The following is a 20,627-nucleotide window of genomic DNA, read 5'->3' on the forward strand; positions in this document are numbered from 1 at the left end:
AAGCCAAAGCAGCATCTCCCTAACTGAGCAGTAGATTCATAGCCACTTCGCACAACTTACAGCAACTGCCCTTACACTGCCTGTGCTGTTTGTTCTTTTCTAGAAATCTCTTGTCGAGGGGAACGGATAAGAGATTATTACCAAAAGCAGCAGGGCTACGCCGCTTGCCAGACGACCAAGAAGGTGTCTCGGTTGGAATGCAGAGGGGGCTGTGCAGGCGGGCAGTGCTGCGGACCTCTGAGGAGCAAGAGAAGGAAATACTCTTTCGAATGCACTGATGGGTCCTCGTTTGTGGACGAGGTGGAGAAGGTGGTAAAGTGTGGCTGTACCCGCTGCGCTTCCTAAACGCATCCCTGGCAGCTTTGGTCTTTGGAAAATGTTGTCTACTTCTTGACCCTGTTGGACTCATGAATGCTTCATAGTGAAAATATTTGAAATATATTGTAAAATACAGAACAGACTTATTTTTATTATGAGAATGAAGACTTTTTTTCTGCATTTAGAAAAAAAAGAAATGCTTGAACTAAAGCTTCCCCAATGCTGGAGAAGTATAAAGAATGATACACCTGGAGGCATTAGGACAACCATGCGAACCATGATAACTTGGATTCAGCCTTTAATTTGCTGGAGATCAGCAGAAGCACATACCCAAGAGAGAGACAAGGTTCTCTCTGCTGATGAGAAGTTGCCCAGAGCATAATACTCTGCGCCCTGGTTCTCATCTACATGGTTCATAAGGAAGGACAGACCAAGCACATGTGTGTGAGTGAGGGTGCAAGGCAGATGAATGGAACTCCAGAATTCACAGCCGGAATGAATGGATGAGAAATATTTTATGCAAAACATAAGGTATCCTGAAGACCGGGGTTCCATTCATGAGAGGAGATGAGAGTGCTAAAATAAATTTTATCTTCTTTTTAAACGTCAGCATGTTAGCAGGAGAAGCACACAAAAGTGTTTATCTACCGTTTTCCAGTATTAATTTTTTGTAATATAAATGACAAAGGAGATGATAAAGAACCAATAGATTATTGATAAATAAATTAGTAATAATATGAATTTTTGTTTCTATGAGTTCTAAACAGCCCTATACAGTATTCGGTTTCCATGAGAAATATTTATTGTATCAAAGTACATTGTACTTAACATTTTAGGCCATCCTTTTGCTGTTTCTCGATGCTTTAATATATATTAATTTATAATTGTCCTGATATTTTTGTACATTTTTCAAACTTAAAAATCAGGATTCTTTTGTGGGTTTTTTTTTTCTTGGCAATAGTACTAACATAGGGTGTTATCTTGGGATAAATGTGTGTTGATCTGTTTGTTTACCTTGACATCTGACCACTGGTGTCACTGACCTACTGGCCTCATTCAGGACGCCTGCAGAGGGTATGTAAAGTCTATGCGTGAGACGCTCACTGTACAGAGAGAAGCACCCCTCTGCAGCATGTCCTCACAGAACAGAATGGTGTGTAGCAATCGACACTAGAAAAGTAGATCTTTTACAAATTAATATTTCCTTGACCTTTTTTTGCCCTTTTACCGGGGTTGGGGAGGGGAGAGAAAAGGCTGTAATGTCAAGAACTGTGATTTTTTTTTTTCACAAACAATAAAGCTCCTTTATGACTTTAATGTTCCCATGTTAACATGTTTGCTGCTAAATTACAATGTAGAATTAATAGAATTTATAGTGGACTGTGCTCTTCCCTCGTTAAAATCCCAGGGTACCCTGTAAAGTTGCAGATGTTTCTTTCCAAAAACTTTTTTTTACAAAGAAAACTAGACGTACATGTATAATTCAGTGTGCTTTGTCTTTCTCCAGACTAATATCAGTTACACTACTGATGTATGTAAATTAAACAGCTATTTACTTCATCTTCAGTTTGTTGGTTTTCTTAGAAACTGCATGCTATTTAGAGCTCCCTCCTTAAGAATGTGTTAATCAAGGTGCTACCAAAAGAACAGGGAAGGAAATTTGTACCTCTTTGATGCCAGAAATTGGTTTGAGGTTAGCATACTGTCACATCTTGGGGTTTGGGGTGGCCACATGAAAGAGATGGAGGGCATAACACGTTCTTGGCTAATAAAAAAAAAGTGCATATTCAATTCATTCCTTCCTCCAAGATATTATAAAATGAAATCTAACTAGACCAAAATGGGACTTTGTTTCTGTTGTTCTTTTCCCCACAGTTAGAACCAAAATGGAAAACTTTTGAAAAGACAAAGAGAACCTTTCTCCACAGGTGCTCTCAGGAAAGGGTTGGTAATATCAATATATGCCATCCAGAACAGGGAAACAACACTGACTGAGTGGAATGTTAACCCTCCCGCATCAGGAGTTCTTTGGTTCCCTGCAAGAAAACCCAGTCGTTTTACTTTTTTGGTCAAGCTGTGCCACATATGTGATCTTCTTTGCCTGACCAGGGATTGAACCTGCGCCCCTTGCGTTGGAAGCATGGAGTCTTAACCCCCTGGACCACCACGGAAGTCCTCTGTAGGGAAATCATGTGTATGTGAGCTTGCATTGATGAGTGCACGCAGACACACACACACACACACACACACACACACACACACACACTCTGCCTCTTTCACAGACACAAATGTCTAATTATTCACTATTCTTTAAAATGACTGCATTTTAACTATATAAATATTATATAGTCCTTGTAAAACCTTCATAGTATTTATTCTCGCTGGTTGCTTCTTTTTGCAAAGATTTGTGTTATCTTAATAGTCATTGTTTTTTAAGGGCTTATTATATGGCAGGTGCTATACAAAGGACTTTATGTGAAATATCTCATTCATGTCCCACGACAAACCTGTGAGTTTTTATGCTCCTTGTTTTCCACAGGCATAAACAGCTCAAAAATGGGGGAACTGAATTTCAGCCCATCAGCTCTCTCAGACCACACATGCTTTGTGTTCAAAAGATAGAGGCAGCAGCTCAGTAATTGCTACCCTTTCTACTAAGAGACTTTAAAGGCTTGGTGCCTTATTTCCACCACCCAGTTATTCTCTGTACTAATTATGTCAATTTAAGTAATCTACATTATACACTTTTTGTTGTTTTTTAAGCAAAAAAGTTGAAATATTAGTTGTTTTCAGAATGTTATCCTTTCTCCTTCTTGCTTATAAAGACACAAAATATAATTGTTTGCTGGAAATTGGGTTGATTCAGCAAGTTTCTTAGGGGATTATTTGCCTCATGACACAACTCCTTTCTACAAAAGCTCTTCTTTGAGGAAATTCAGTAGTCAAATAATTACCAGTAAATTTCAAGTAAATGAAACAAAGTAAGGGCAGTTATTCATGTTATGAAAGTCTGCTTACTTATAGGGCCTTGACCATAGGATTTCTTCAAGAGGAAACTAGAGCATTTCTGACAGAATTCAATATGTTAAAATCCATTTTGCCTATATCAGAATCAAGGCTACTACACAGAATAATGTACCTTTGTAATCTGAAAAGATAAAGTAATTAAACATCCCTAATGTGTTTACTTAAGTCTCACATGAGTGAGGAGGTCCCTTCAGATAACATACCATGAAGATTTGACATGTGTTCTGTTTAAGATGTGTTTGCTGAATAATAGCTATCTCAATCTTCAGAATGTTTTCACCACAGATTTCCTGAAATTATTTCTGAGCAATAATAGACTAACCCCAGCTTTAGAATTGCTCTCAGCATTTTCTTTTTGGATGGCTTGCTTTGTCAGCAGCAATTCTTTCTGGGGAAATGATTGAAAGACTTGTGAAAATCGATCCAGGACTTAAAGATCATGACTGTTATGATGTCATCTGCCTCATATAGTGACCATTATTCAAAAGTTATGCTTTTAAAAGTCTTTATAAAAGTATATGAAGCTTTATATAAAGTATATAAAGCTTTATAAAGTACATAAGCTATTTTCATCCTTAATCTTCTCTTGTGTACTCAAAAATAACTTTATTTCCTATCTTCTATTAAGTGCAATAAGCTACGCTAAACTTTTGACACATAGTCTAAAGTGAAATAGACTTTGTTTCTGCCATTTTGAGCTTCCCAGGTGGCGCAGTGGTAAAGAATCTGCTGGCCAATGCAGGAGATGCAGGAGACATGGGTTTGATTCCTAGGTCAGAAAGATCCCTAGGAGGAGGAAATGGCAACCCACATCAGTATTATTGCCTGGAAAATTCAATGGACAGAGGAGTCTGGCAGGCTATACAGTCCATGGGGTCACAAACAATTGAGCACTATTGTACAAACACGACTGAGCACTATTCTTATTCTGCCATTTCAGCGCATATATGCAGTTGTAATTGAGGTTGTAATGGGTATTACACAAATGAGTAAAATAATATATAATCTCCAATTATGATAAGCACCCTGAAGGAAAGTATAAGGTACTAGATAAACATAGAATAGAGGGATCCAATCAAATACATATTGGGAGGTTAAAGAATGCCTGTGAGGAAGTGACATTGAAGCCAAATTATAAGGATAAAGTCAGATCTAGGATGGAGACAAATGGAAATATATGAAGGTCAAGTGTGTGGGGGTTCATGCAAAGAGAGCAGTCTGTTCATACGCCTGAGGAGAGGAAAAACATATGTAGTCAAGGAAACAGAAGAAGTTAACGTGATCAGAGTGAGGCATGCATTTATTTCATGTGTGCAATAGAACAGTGACCATTTTCTGACTTTATTAACTCACTTCATCTAGTCCATTTATTTTTGAGCATCTGTTTACAGTAAGCTTTTAAACTGCCAACAGAAGTAGATTTCCATTTTAAAATAGCAGCTAGTTACGTGTAATGTAGTTCCAAATGAAATACCTCTGGAGACACAGAAAATATGAACACTTACAATAGCACTGAAAAGTAATAATATTTCTGGAATCTCAAAGGAATTTCCATGACCTCAAAGGCTGATGAGGTTGGAGTAAATGAAACAATTGCTGGCCGATCCATGCTTTAAAACTTATGCACATTCTTTGCTCTGGACATCAAAGCCAGAGATTCAGGAAAGAGGTCAACTGGAAAACCAGCAAAAGTACACTTAAGGGTGCCACTTTGCCAGGATGCCAGAGGACTGGTCCTCCAATCTGTGAGGTAAAATTATTCTTCCTCTATTAATATGTTCCAGTTCTCATTAAGGAAACTGAAACAGTCCAAGAAATACTAGGGAAGACCAGTAGTGTTAAGCTGAATCTTCAGAGATATAGTCTCTATAAATAAGCCATTGCATATATGGATTGAGCCGGGAAGAGCCATGGTAACATTGCATGCTTAAAATGATGGAGAAGGAAGTACTTTATCAACTCAGGAAATCAGAGAACAATTTCACTATATGAATTCACTATTAAGCAAACAAAATTGTTTGAGCAAATACATGGTTGTGGAAATATACAGGCTATGCTTGAGGGTGAGGGCTAAGAAGTTCAGAATTCTTGTGGCAAGAATAGTATTAATAAGACAGAGTAAAAGAATGATTTGTCAAGACCTGAATTATGGGAGTTTTAGATAAGTAGCAGAATTTAAAATCAATTGATCAGGAGGCTGTTTCTTAACTGTAAAAACATGTAAGGGCCAGGAGTAAAAAAAGGGTGGGGATGGTAACTGAATTAGACTGTATACCGTGTATTGTTACAGTAGGAGAATTAATCATGCATGATGAATTGTGTATGTTTGCAAGGAAGAACGAGAAGTCAAGCATAACATCTTGTGAACTTGTTTCACAAGGATTGGAATCTGGGTTTAGCAGCAGCATGGCGACTGCACAGAGCTGGAAACAACTTGCCAATAGGAGTTGCTGACCTGGGAAGCCCCAACCTTGTGATTTCAACCCATCCTCCACTCCACTGAATGAAAACAATACATTTCTCTAAATCATGTCTTTAATTAAATATCTTTAATCAACACCTTCTGCAAGATAAAGTCCAAACTCTTTAGTGTGGTATTCCAGATTTCTCACAAAATGACCACCCTCCCTGGCACCCCGCCCCTCAACCCCATCATGGTTTCTCTGGTGGCTCAGATGGTTAAGAATCTGCCTGCAATGCAGGAAACCTGGGTTCAATTCCTGGGTAGGGATGATCCCCTGGAGAAGGGAATGGCAACCTATGCCAGTATTCTTGCCTGGAGAATTCCATGAACCAAGGAGCCTGACAAACTACAGACCATGATATCAACAAGAGTTGGACATGACTGAGCAACTAACACTTTCACTTTCAAAAAGTGTTTAATATATGCTCTTAGAGTGACAAAGTTGTAGGACAAGATATTTTAAAACAAATTATGGCCTTGGATGTCTAAAAGCATGGGTATGAGTTTTACATAGACTTGGTCATTGAAACCAAGAAAATGGATAAGCTAATTTAGATACACAAAAGAATGAGCTTGAACTGAAGAACAAGACCCAAGGTTAAGTAATGATCATGTTTCTAGAATGACGTGGTCCCAGAATGGAGATGAAGGAAGAGCAGTTTTAACAGAGTGATGGGATAATAGATGGATAGCTATGAAAAGGAATGGAGATTATGAGTACTAGACTTCCCTTTCAATAAGTCTGATAGCAAAAGAAGAGGTGAGTCAGGATGGCAGTTGGAAGAATTGGTGAGATCCCAGGGCACTCATTAAATGTGTCAGTAAGTATTGTTTTATCCCCTGAGGTCACAGCTTGTGAAGGTGTGGGTCAACACTTGAGAGAGCACTGAAGAGAACACTGAGATCCAAGCTAGAGGAGTGAGACCGCGCCATGTCATCACCTACATGAGCAAGTTGAACGTTGGGAGGTTTCAGTGGAGTTGAAGAAACAGGATTCCTGAGAGCAATAAGCCAAAAAAGTACTGAAACAGAGACAATGATATATATGCAACAGTAGCTTTTCCAAATGGACTTCATTGCTTTCCTCATCCTCCCACAAGGGGAAATAGAGGACATGGCAAGTGCTGACTGCATCCAGAAATACAAAATCCAGTCCAGTGGAGGCATTGCCATCTTGCATTTGAAAGTACCTTTGTCTTTGTGTCAATATGTGGGTGGCTGAATTTGGATTCTAAAGAAAATCAAACATAAAAAAAAAAAAAAGCACACACAAAATGAAGGCGTGGGAGAAAGAGCCACAGAGACAATCATCCAAAAATCTTGCTGTCATTAATCTTACTCTCCGTTCTTGGAATGGCTAAAATTATTTTCAGTTTGTTCGTATAGATTGTGGCAGAGAGATTAAGTGACTTGCCCAAGGTCACCCAGCCCAGATCTCCTGACTCCGACCGTAATGCAATATTGATTTTACTGGAATTGATGGGCAAAGTCTGTGAATGCCCTCATGAGACAACACCAGAGGAATGAGTATTTCTCAAAGGGAGTTATTTTGCTTTTTAAAAAAATGTCCATGAATAACAATTCCCCAATAAAAACACACTAAAATTTTCTTTATATCTGTCATTTGGTAAAGATAAATAGTACTTTTTTTATAGGACTCTTCTTTCAGAAACTGAGCCTAGACAGAGGGAATGAATTTTATGGTGCTGCTGAAGGATTTTTGGTCATCCTTCTGGTCAGGTGAGCCTTGATGAAGGGGGTCAACCTGGAGCAATTGAATTTGGTGGCTAAGCTAGTCACAAAAGACGGGATGGAACATGCCCTGGTCCAGTTACATCAGCTGCAAAGTCACAGCCCTGGATTCATTCCGGGTCTGAACACATTCTCTGTAAAGGAAAAAAAAAAAAAACGGGACATGGAAAAGAACTAGAGAGAAACTTCTTTGAATAAGCATGTCTGATAAAGTCCCTGTCCACAATTTCAAAGGCCCCCATTGTCCCAGAAAGGAGAAAGATGCGCATCTGTGAGTGGTCTGATCTTGCAGTGACTTGATCTTGCTTTGTTTCTACTCACAACATGGGCAGAATCAATTGCCTCGACCACCGGTTCTTACTTTCAATTACATCTCCACATTGATTTTTTTCATTCCTATTATTCGTACGTTAGCTACAATTCTTCCCTTTTGATGCCTGTCACCTCTTTTTCCGAGCTGTGAAATGAGCAGGAACACATTTCTGAATGACGTGCACAATACTCCATTTGATTAGGAAATAAATCTCCTACTATTTGGCATAAAAAAGCGTGGTGGTCTCACAGTTCAGAGCATGAAGTGAAAATTCCTCTCCCTGTCTTTTCATTTAACTTCATTTTCCTTTTTCTTCCTTTCTTCTAAATGCTTCCTTATTTTAGAACATTAACACAGGACTCTACCAACAGGAAGGAGAGTCTTAGATTGAAGAGTGGGAGTGTAGTCAGCTGTTACCACAGCCTTGCACACTCAAAGGCCAAGCGTACAAAGAGGGAAGAGGCCCTGGCAGTTCAACTTAGTCAGACCTAGAGTTGCTCCTCTCAGCCCTGAGTGTACAGGTACAGGCCTACACACACACACACACACACCCACACCCACACCCACACACACACACACCCCATGTGGTTTCCTAGAACAAAATTTCATCTATAAACTCACTAATTCCAAAGTCAGAAGAAATTAAGGAAAATCCCATGATATCTGGTCACCTGAGCTTTTCGCTCCAACTAAAGAACCTACATTTGAGGAACTTTGGGAGCACGCAGTTTAGAGACCAGACAACAGGTGAGCTCATCAGCTGAGGGAGACTGACAGGATTTCAGAAATCTAATCTTCCCTCACATGGGAAGAAAGGTAAAAATTACATTACTTAAGGAACTGCTTGAGATCAAATCAAAGAGAATAATAGTTGCAGCTTTGTGTGATCCTATTTTCCTGTTCTTTTTAAAACAGTCTCCATATACACAGAAGCAATTTCCATTGTGATGGTCAGGGTAAAACATGGAACTGATCAGTGAGCTCATAGTAAGGAAAGCGCCACGTCTGGAAAGACATCCTTGGCCTAAGAGGTTACTTTTTCAAGTTCCTTTTCCTCATCTCAGCTTGGATCGTCCTGCATTCACATTCCAGTTTAACGGAAGTGTGTATCCAACACTTATCATCAGGATATACCAAGATGCCCTCGTCCGTCTCATGTAGACACCATGACAGAGCTGCCAGAAACACTTCAGGACCAAAGGACCTACCCTGCCAGGGCCCTCTGTCATTGGACAGCCCTTAATTATCACACCACTTTGGTCTTACCTAACTTAAGAGAAGGCTGTTTTCCAGGGCTCCATATTCTTTACAGAGTGCGTGCATTTCTACATGCAGTGGCTAGAGGGTGAGGGCATATACATGCTTCATCCCCTCTCTTCAACATAGGACGTGGAGGAAGGGCCAGCCCAGCCTCAGAGCTCCCCATGGGATTAGCCAAAGCATTCCTTAAGGCTCCATCACAATGCCACTTCTCCTTCTGCCCAAACCTGCTTCCTTCCCCGCCTTTCCATGGGTGGTGATTCGAAGAGCTCTATTTCATAAGCCTTATGCATACACTGTCAGCTTCCTGGGAATGCAATCAGGAATACACACCATCTCCAGGTCACGTAGTGAACAGGAAGATGCAGTGCAGCAATGAGATGAGCCTTGGAGGTAGAGAAAGTGGTGAACTTCCACTTCAGGGAAATCGGGGAGGTAGTAGTTGTCGTTTCTAAAGTGAGGTTCGATGGCGGAGTGGCAACCTGCTTGAGTGAGCCAGTCAGCACTGCTGAACCCCCACGTGCTTAGTGCCCCAGAATAAAGTGGTGTAAGTGAAGGTCTCAGCACTGAGTCAAGGTTACAACAAATACTCAAACAGCATCACAGTTCCCTCCTCCACTTGCTCCTCTATAGTGTTCATCTTAAAATACTATTCATTTCTTGAAACGTCAGTTTCTATATCTGAAATATTGCAGTAATAATAGTACCTACTTCATAGAAATAATGAATAAATCCATTCAGTGTGATCATTCCGTATTCCTTTGCTGAGCATGTACTTTGTGTCAAATACTACACTGATTTCTGGAGATCCAAAGATAATTAGGTGAGTTGACAGCCTGTGGGGACAGGGTAGGAATAAATGAAGTATGGCAAATAAATAAAGTGACCAGCACCATGCCTGTCACACAGAAAGCTTACATTCCAGCTTTCTGGAACGTACTGAAACGTCTTACTGAAAGCTTACTGAAAAGCTTACTGAAACGTCTGTCTTCCTTTCCCTTCCCCTGTGGATCAGGCATTGCATCCACCATCAGTAGATTAAATGAGGAGGGAGACACAGGTCTCCAGCTCAGGACTTGGTTTTGAGATGTGGTTAAGAGGATAGGTCTGTAGAGTGAGCTAGGTTCGAATTCTTGTTCCCCGCTTACTAACTATGTAAATTGCTTACTTGCAGTGCCCAAACACAGAAGTTGAGACCAGATTTAAATGCGAGCAGTTTATTTTGGAGGTATGCCCATGAAGCATACGAGGAAAGAGGGGAATGAGAGGAAGAATGACAGAAGACGGTAGAGGATGTATTCATCACAGGTTACTGCTGTGGACAGTTGCCAGTCACATGGTGGGGGGGGGGGTCTGCTGACTCTGTGGACCGCATCTCAGATGGGTGCCTTGGATGGATAGAAAGTTCTGGGGAACCACTGACTCTTGCACCCCACATTGATTGGTCTCACTCTGAGACTTTAGCTCTACCAGCTCTCCAGCTCCATCCATCGCTGGAAATCTTTCCCAAAGATTCCAGGAAAGAGCTATAGGAGCGGTCGATAGAGCTTTGTCTGTGGGTGTACACACAGGATGCCCCGTGGTGATTTAATCTCTCTGAGCCTGCCTCACCCCATAAAACTGAGTGAATAACTGTTTACCTGTATTACCTATATTTCCTCTAATGCTTACAATTCCTAGTGTCTGTTGAAGTCAACTCTTTTCTTGACCCATAGAAGAGAATTGTGCCCAGTGAGACTGCACTTCCCAGCTTCCTTTGGTTTTAACTCTGTCCATGTGACTAAGTTCTGACTAATGGAACATAGTGGCAGGATATGAGCCTCTTTCAGACCTAGGAATTAAGATATTGGGCATATCTTCTCCACGCTCTTCATTCCCATGTAGACAGCTGAAATGCAAATATGGCATCGATCCAGCTTTGACCATGCAGATGAGAACAGTACCCCGAGAATGACAGAGAAACCCAGATGCAAGGAACTGGGTCTCTGAATGGCCCACAGGCCAGAGCTGACCCAGCCACTGTGGACCCACTGATCAGGACTATCACAGAAGATGGAAATAAGCTTCTGTGTTGCTTAAGCCACAATGCTCTAGGGTCCTAGGTAACAGCATATTTCCTTGTCTTCATCATGCATTCCTTCATGGTGTGGCTGTAGATTGCAAATGAGACCACCCATAGAAAGTGCTTAGAACAATGTCTGGCACCTGGTAAAGTTCTCGTGAATAATTAGTTCCTATTACTATTACTGTTTGCTGAGGCATGATCTTCTCGGCAAGATCTTAAACTCAGAGTGGGAAGGAAGAAAATTAGAAGTGTTGTAAGAACTACTGGAACTGGATTCAATTATAGGAACTAGATTCTGGATAAAGCAAAGCAAATGTTCTTCTCACATAGTAATGATGGCAATGTCTACATTATGGAGGGGCTATTCTATGCTTGACCCTTCACTAGGAAGTTCACATAATTTTATTCATTCTTATAGCGTTCTAATGGTGTGTTTATCCATATTTTCCTGTTGAGAAACAAAGATCCATGGAGTATCATCCAAAAGGCAATCATCATTTGGGAAAAAGAAAAGAAAACATTCTTCCATAAAGATACTCACTAAACACTCAGATATTTGAAAATGCAACTGACTCTGAAGAGGACACAGCAAATGACAAACATGCAGGGAGTCGCAGAGCCATCTGAGGAAAGGTTAGGTAACATGCAACATTTTAATTCTGTTTTGTCTGGCTCCTCCACAGCTCACTCTTAAGGGATCCTAATCGTTAATCACCCAAAGACTTTGTGTCTACACTCAGGCTGCTGGGAAGTGATATATCTTGAATTTTAAAGTCACAGTAATGGTCCTCAAATGAGACCAGAGTACTGATTTTTACCATTACCCACACAAAGTGTCTAGACCTATGAGACATTAGCAGTCTTCTCTCCTGGGCTATGACTTTGTATAAGGATGCATGCAAACCCAATAGGACTTTGCATGGGAAAAGGTCACAGAATCACTGTACAGACTCTGCATTTTCACTAAGGATATATCCTGGGAGCAGGAAGGCAGATTTCAACTCTAGAGAGAAAATTCCCTGATATTTAGAACTCAGGAAGTGTTTTCTCAGAAAATAAATTATACCACAAGAGCAAATTTCTAGTCAACCTTCCCCTCTCCCTGACCACCATCAACCATCACTTTCCTTCCACTCATCCTTTTTTCTCTGGCCTTCAACCAGCCCAGGACAAACAGAACAGACAGCAAGGAAGTGGTCACTCCAGATTGCAGACTTAGTTTTCAAGAGAAGGGAGTAGGAAAAAGAAGAAAGGTCTCAGGTGGCGAAAAGCAAGGAGAGTTCAGGAGCTGTTCTTACTTCATGGTAGTACCCACGACAAAGACTCCTTCTTTGACCAAACTTCAGTCAAGCTCTTCTGAGTGTTCTTCTTAGCTAAGCCTTGTCTTTTCCAGCTGGTCTCAATTTTAACAAAGAATCCTGCTATGCCAGTTTATCAAGAATCCCTGCCCCTTAGTCAGGATAGCCATCATCAAAAAATCTACAAACAATAAATGCTGGAGGGGATGTGGAGAGAAGAAAATCTGCCTGCACCGTTAGTGAGAATGTAAACTGGTACAGTCACTATGGAGAACAGTGCTGAAGTTCCTTTGAAAAATGAAAAATAGTACCTCTCTAAGACCTAGCAATCCCACTCCTAGGCATATACCCAGTTGTTATTGTTCAGTCACTAAGTCACATCTGATTCTTTGCAATTCCATGAATTGCAGCACTCTGGGCTTCCTTGTCCTTCACTATCTCCCTGAGTTTGCTCAAACTCATGTCCATTGAGTCACGGATGCCATCATCTCATCCTCAGTCACCCCCTTCTCCTCTGCCCTCACTCTTTCCCAGCATCAGGTCTTTTCCAATGAGTCGGCTCTTTTGCATCAGGTGGGCAAAGTATTGGAGCTTCAGTGTCAGTCCTTCCAGTGAACATTCAAGGTCGATTTCCTTTACAGTTGATTGGTTTGATCTTGCTGTCTAAGGGGCTCTCAAGTCTTCTCCAGCACCACAATTTGAAAGCATCAATTCTTTGGCGCTCAGCCTTCTTTATGGTTCAAGTCTCACACCCATACAAGACTACTGGAAAACCAGAGCTTTGACTATATGGACTTGCATCAGCAAAGTGATATCTCTGCTTTTTAATATGCTATCTAGGTTTGTCACAGAAATAGAAATTAGTTCTTTCTCATAATTCTCAGCTACTCTTATAGCAGTGCCTGTTATACTGCATTAATTAGAGCTGAAAGTTTGTTCTTTTCGTGTTCAGAGCAGTTCTGTGAGAGCAGAGGGTATTTTCTTCCCTGTGATATGTTCAATTCAAACAGAGAGTATAAGAAATAATACTTATCACACTGGGATAAGTGTTCAAAATATTTGTCAATTGTAAGATCAACATATTTGATAAAAATGGAAATTTAATCAAAGGATCATTTCCTTAGTGGGATTGTGAAGCAGGTCAAAAGCTACCCAGCCAGGGTTCAAATCCCAGGCCTCTCCTTGCTGAAACTGTGATCTTGGGCACTTATCAAGCTCTCTGCACTTTAGTTTTCTCATTTGTAAACCGAAGAAAAGGTTATCAGCTGCCATCAGGGTCATTGTGGGATTACTGATTGAAATACCTAAAGTGCTTAGGTATTTGGTTCCTGGCTTGGATTCCTGGCACCCAAGTAAGTTTTCTTTAAGTGGTGGCTTTGATTTTGTGATATATTTAAGATGCCTGTACTTTCCCAAATCAGAGACACAGAACCTCAAACACGCCCTTGCCATCCCTCTTCCATTCCTAGCCTAGAAGTCTCCCACAGAAACCAAAAGCATAGATGGGAATACAAGGATCCTATGTAATTTCCCAACAGCTTCAATCATTTTCATCTTTCCAGTGCTCTTCGTAATGTAAGAAAAAAAATAAAATAAAGGAAATGCTGCCTCTATTTGGAGAGATTCTGGGTTAGTGAACGTGGGAGACTGGAAACAGTGGCAAGCTAGGAGAAGCCACCTGCCCTTTCCCCACACCTTCCTTTTGCTTCTCTTCATCTGACTGCTGATTGCATTCTTTTTTTTTTTTTTCCTTTGTTGTAAGCCAGTAATCTGGTGAACTAATGGTTTTTCCTGAGTTCTGTGAGCCATTCTAGCAAATTAATCAAAGCCGAGGAGGGGGTCATGGGAACCTCTGATTCACAGCCATGTAATCAGTGGCACAGGTGACAACCTGGACTTGCAATGGCATCTGAAGCAGGGTGGTTTGGGGGCAGCCCAGCGGGGGTCTGAGGCTCCCCCAGTGGCTCAGTGGTAAAGAATCTGCCTGCAGTGCAGGAGATGCAGGAGACACAGGTTCAATCCCTGGGTTGGGAAGATCCCCTGGAGAAGAAAATGGCAGCCCACTCCAGTATTCTTGCCTGGAGAATCCCATGGACAGAGGAGTCTGGTGGTTTACAGTCCACAGAGTTACAAAGAACTGGACACGACTGAAGCGACTGAGCACACATGCATGCGTGGGGTCTTGTGCTATCTCTGGCAGTGTCAGAATCGCGTGGAATGGTAAGACCCCCAGCTGGGGTTGCAGAATTGCTTGGTGATGGGGAATCCTTCTTCCCCCTGGTCCCCCTACCCAACCTCTTTCTCCTTTCCCACCCCTGTCCACACTCACATATTGGAATTGGGTGTTAGAATCTTTAAGGTGGCAAAGTGGATGAAGGAAGAATGAGAAAGAGTCTGAAGAAGCAGGCTTCCGGCACACTGCCCCACTCATCAAACTTTAGTGAAGGAAATCTCACTTTTATTTCCTTCCATATCCCTTTATTGACGCTGCATGTGTGTGTAGAAGTCTTTTCCTTAAAAAGAAAAAAAGAATGATAATTATCACTCCACTCCTATTCAATTACCAGTTCAATTAGACAATGTGGTACTTGGGATTCACTTCAAGTCTCCATTGCAGACTGTGTTGACTTTAGGGTATTGTAAGCATTTATTACAGTGGTCCAGATTTATGGGTGACATGTGTTTCCAAAGAAGAACATTCTTAATGAATTCATCATAGACTGTGCATTACAGTTACAGCATAATTTTCAAAAAAGTAAATGCAAATCTTTCATATAAATATAAAATGAACACATGACAAAGATTTTATTTAACATAGTAGTTAATGAGGGAATCTATAAGATATTTTAAATATTCAGAAGCACATTTCAAGTACTCCACAACCACATGTGACTTATGGCTACAATATTGGACAGTGAAGATAAAGAACATTGCTGCCATTATAGAAAATTTTGTTGGAGAGCACTGCCCTAGGTAATGGTAAGTTCTGTGCATAACAGGCTGGTAGCTATGGAGGCTGCTCAGAATCTAGACAGATTGAGGGAACTCTCTGTGGTTTTGAGTGGGAGGAAGGAGCCTTTGGGTTGAATGAAAAAGAGTTCTGTTACCCCAATTTATAGAAAAGGAAGTTGACCACTATAACAACCCCAAATCTCAGAAGCTTTCCAAAAATGAAGTTAATTTCTCATTCAAGTAAAATGAAAAAGGATGTTCTTCCTGGCCAAGGAGTTATCCTCCAGGGGGCAGTTAAGGACCCAGACCCCTTTCCCCTTGTGGCTTTGTCATAGTCAATGGCAATAATCTACATCTTTCTGGAAGGAGGGAAGTGATCATTGCCAGGGAGTTTGAAGTGCCTACTCCTGAAAGCACTGCCAGTCACTTCTGATGACATCCCATGGGCTAGAACGCAGTTTGTGGCCACATCTGACTTCAGTGGGGCTGTGGAAGGAAGACTCACAGTTTCCACCTAAAGAAAAAATGAGTCTGGGCAAACAACAGCTAGTTTCCCCAGCATCAGGCAACTTTCCTTGCATCTGATCTAGGAATGTCAGAGGAGAGATTTGAAATGAGATTTTTTTGGTTCCTCTGGATTCCAGGATACTGCTTGAACACATATGTTTAACATTTGGGAGTTATTCAGTTTATAGATTTGTTGGTTTGTCAGCCTCAGTTTCTAAAATGAACTTGAGGTAGGTTTCTTCACCTACAACAAAAATATGGAGAGAATAGTAGATTTGGAGCAAATAAATCTGTCTTACCTCATCTATAAACTGAGGAGAATAGTATTTTTTACTCTGTCAGTCAGTCAGTCAGTTCAGTCACTCAGTCGTGTCCAACTCTTTGCAACCCCATGAATCACAGCTCGCCAGGCCTCCCTGTCCATCACCAACTCCCAGAGTTCACTCAGACTCATGTCCATCGAGTCAGTGATGCCATCCAGCCATCTCATCCTCTGTCATCCCCTTCTCCTCCTGCCCCCAATCCCTCCCAGCATCAGAGTCTTTTCCAACGAGTCAACTCTTCACATGAGGTGGCCAAAGTACTGGAGTTTCAGCTTTAGCATCATTCCTTCCAAAGAAATCCCAGGGCTGATCTCCTTCAGAATGGACTGGTTGGATCTCCTTGTAGTCCAAGGGACTCTCAAGACTCTTCTCCAGCACCACAGTTCAAAAGCATAAATTCTTCAGCACTCAGCCTTCTTCACAGTCCAACTCTCACATCCATACATGACCACTGGAAAACCATAGCCTTGACTAGACAAAACTTTGTTGGCAAAGTAATGTCTCTGCTTTTGAAAATGCTATCTAGGTTGGTCATAACTTTCCTTCCAAGGAGTAAGCTTCTTTTAATTTCATGGTTGCAATCACCATCTGCAATGATTTGGAGCCCAGAAAAATAAAGTCTGACACTGTTTCCACTGTTTCCCCATCTATTTTCCATGAAGTGATGGACCAGATGCCATGATCTTCATTTTCTGAATGTTGAGCTTTAAGCCAACTTTTTCACTCTCCTCTTTCACTTTGATCACTTTCATTTTACTCTGTAGTAGTTACAAATACAAAATGCACATAAAGCAACCCCCAAATACGCCTGGTATGTAATGCAAATTCAATGAATAGTGGCTTTTCTGATGTGTTTTTCCTAATAAGATGAATACAGTAAGGTGAAATGATGTTTGGCTAACAAAAGAGAGTCAACATATTTAGTACATGAGTGTCTTAAAGCTTTGAATAAATTGTAATTAGAGGCTGGCACATTAAATTCTGAGAAAACTAGCGGCCAAAACAGTGAGAAACATGATCACAGCCCATGTGCAGAACACGAATCAGTTGTCTGGAGAAACCCAGAATTTTCTGACACTGAAGCTTAAGAGAAATTTTAGGAAAGGGACAATGGTTTAGAAAGTGGGTCATATTCTCAACCAAAGACCTCAAATGAGTAACAAATGTTCTAAACCATCTCTTATTGTCATAACTTCCCTCAGGGGCATACGTCCAAAACCAAATTTGGTGGGGGGGGGGAAACCCCAAACAGTCAATTTTATCAGAATCAATGAAATAAAATCCAAACAAGCAATATTCTAATGATTTAACTTGACCCAGGAACAACTTTAAGGATCCACAGGGATGAATGAACATATCCTTCCTCTACCCTTTGCTCACCCAAGGGTCTACTAACACTCCAGGATGTGTGCAAAAACCATCCAAGAGGTAAGGGAAGAAAATATGGCAAATTTCAGCTACGTTTATTTTTACCCATCCTATGAAGGGGACGACAGAGGACGAGATGGTTGGATGGCATCACCAACTCAATGGACATGAGTTTGAGCAAGCTTCAGGAGATGGTGAAGGATAGGAAAGCCTGGTGTGCTGCAGTCCATGGGTTCACAAAGACTTGGATATGACTGAGTGACTTAACAATAACAATTCTGGTTTTGTTTCACAAAGAGTATATTTTCTTAGTACTATATGCATATAATCAATTAATAAATGAATATACCTATATTTGCCAAATATGCTCAAAATGTTTTTTAACTAAAATGACTTTTAAAAAAACCCTCTGTTTTAGTTGATCATCCATGAATTTTGAATTAATTTTTTTGTCACAGTTCATCTTTTGATGAGAGTTGCCAGGCAGGCTGCTAAGGTTATGAACTCTAACTGATCAGAGTCTGTTAAGTTTCAATTTTCAGTTTCACTGGAATTTGGGAGGTGATAAGTAGAAAGGATGCCAATAATTGAGTAAATTACAGTGTTCACGTTCAAATGCCACCAAGGTCAAACAAATACAGCCGAGCTACAGCTATTAGAAGACGCCATCCCAGTTCTGTTTTCCTTATGGAGTACATGACGTCCCTACTGATATCGCTTGTGGCTACTGCCTTAACCTGGGTGTTTGATGCACAGGGTATGTGTGTGCTAAGTCACTCAGTTGTATCTGACTCTTTGCAACCCCACGGACTGTAGACCACCAGACTCCTCTGTCCATGGGATTATCCAGGCAAGAACTGGAGTGGGATGCCATTTCCTAGGCCAGGAGATCCTCCCAACCCAGGGACCCAACCCATATCTCCTGCGCCTCCTGCATTGGCAGGTGAATTCTTTACCAGTGTGCCACCTGGGAAGCCCCTTTGATGCACAGTAGGTACTCTCAGTTGGTTACTTGACTCTCCTCAAAGGTTGTCTTAAGGGCTCAACTGTTTTGCCCCAGGTGCTGTCCCATTTGCTCCAGCTAAAAAGCCTGTTAATGAAAGTGAAAATGGAGAGTGAAAAAGTTGGCTTAAAGCTCAATATTCAGAAAACGAAGATCATGGCATCTGGTCCATCACTTCATGGGAAATAGATGGGGAAACAGTGGAAATAGTGTCAGACTTTATTTTTCTGGGCTCCAAAATCACTGCAGATGATGACTGCAGCCATGAAATTAAAAGACGCTTACTCCTTGGAAGGAAAGTTATGTCCAACCTAGATAGCATATTCAAAAGCAGAGACATTACTTTGCCAACAAAGAAAGGTCCGTCTAGTCAAGGCTATGGTTTTCCAGTGGTCATGTATGGATGTGAGAGTTGGATGGTGAAGAAATCTGAGTGCTGAAGAATTGATGCTTTTGAACTGTGGTGTTGGAGAAGACTCTTGAGAGTCCCTTGCACTGCAAGGAGATCCAACCAGTCCATTCTGAAGGAGATCAGCCCTGGGATTTCTTTGGAAGGAATGATGCTAAAGCTGAAACTCCAGTACTTTGGCCACCTCATGTGAAGAGTTGACTCGTTGGAAAAGACTCTGATGCTGGGAGGGATTGGGGGCAGGAGGAGAAGGGGACGACAGAGGATGAGATGGTTGGATGGCATCACTGACTCGATGGACGTGAGTCTGAGTGAATTCTGGGAGTTGGTGGTGGACTGGAAGGCCTGGAGTGCTGTGATTCATGGGGTCACAAAGAGTCGGACACGACTGAGCCACTGAACTGTACTGAATCATCCCTGGGGCTGATTGGATCTCCTTGCAGTCCAAGGGACTCTCAAGAGTCAGCTCTGCCACAAGGGAAGCCCAAGAGAGAGCAAATGTTTGGTCAAATTTAGCTAACACAATTCCCTTAAAGCAATCGCAAAGTCATGATATCATATCAGCACTATGCTAAGATCTCTAAGATCTTATCGGTCAATCCTAAAGGAAATCAATCCTGAATCTTCATTGGAAGGACTGATACTAAAGCTAAAGCTTCAATACTTTGGCCACCTGATGTGAAGAGCTGACTTATGGGAAAAGATCCGGATGCTAAGAAAGTTTGAGGGCAGGAGGAGAATGGGGTGACAGAGGATGGATGGTTTGATGGCATCACTGACTCAATGGACACGAGTTTGAACAAACTCAGAAAGATAGGGAAGGATAGGGAAGCTTGATGTGCTACAGTCCATGAGGTGGCGAAGATTGGACAAGACTGAGCAACTGAATAAAGGATCTCTAAAACCAGATAAATAACAAGATCTCTAAAATTTATGTTTCAGAAAGGAGAGGTGACACCAAGGAAAAATTAAGCATTATGACAAAGGATATTCAATTCTCTTCCTCACCCTGGAGTGAAATTCCCCAATCCATTGGAGGAAATGCGACTGAACAGAAACAGTCTGCATACACCACTCATCTACCATGCAGTGCCATCACCCAATATGGTGGCTGGTGGGTGACCTCTGATGTCCAGTGTCTAGTTTTCGAACCCAACACCTGCCATACATCCACTGTGTGACCTTGGGCAACTCAAGTTGACCCCTAGCGCCTGAGAATAGCACCTACCTTAAAGGTTTGTTGTTAAGAGTAAAATGACTTGCACTATAAGGAGTACATAAAATAAGCACTTATTAAACTTTCAGTCGGAGAAGGCAATGGCACCCCACTCCAGTACTCTTGCCTGGAAAATCCCATGGATGGAGGAGCCTGGTGGGCTGCAGTCCATGGGGTCGCTAAGAGTCAGACACGACTGAGCGACTTCACTTTCACTTTTCACTTTCCTGCATTGGAGAAGGAAATGGCAACCCACTCCAGTGTTCTTGCCTGGAGAATCCCAGGGATGGGGGAGCCTGGTGGGCTGCCGTCTATGGGTTGTACAGGGTCGGACATGACTGAAGCGACTTAG

At 41.5% G+C, this 20,627-nt stretch overlaps 1 protein-coding gene across 2 annotated transcripts in view; it reads left to right on the plus strand.

Annotated features, from left to right (window-relative positions):
* The window catches only part of SLIT2 (slit guidance ligand 2), a 407,371-nt gene extending 405,493 nt beyond the window's left edge, over positions 1–1,878 (plus strand). For both annotated transcript variants that reach the window (XM_070791218.1, XM_070791219.1), the window contains one exon: positions 104–1,878. In XM_070791218.1, the coding sequence (XP_070647319.1) occupies positions 104–345 (242 nt within the window). In that variant the 3' untranslated portion in view covers positions 346–1,878. The remainder of the gene's footprint in view (positions 1–103) is intronic.
* Positions 1,879–20,627: the final 18,749 nt, after the last annotated feature.

The sequence above is a fragment of the Bos indicus genome, chromosome 6, assembly GCF_029378745.1.
Source record: "Bos indicus isolate NIAB-ARS_2022 breed Sahiwal x Tharparkar chromosome 6, NIAB-ARS_B.indTharparkar_mat_pri_1.0, whole genome shotgun sequence".
NCBI classification, from domain to species: domain Eukaryota; kingdom Metazoa; phylum Chordata; class Mammalia; order Artiodactyla; family Bovidae; genus Bos; species Bos indicus.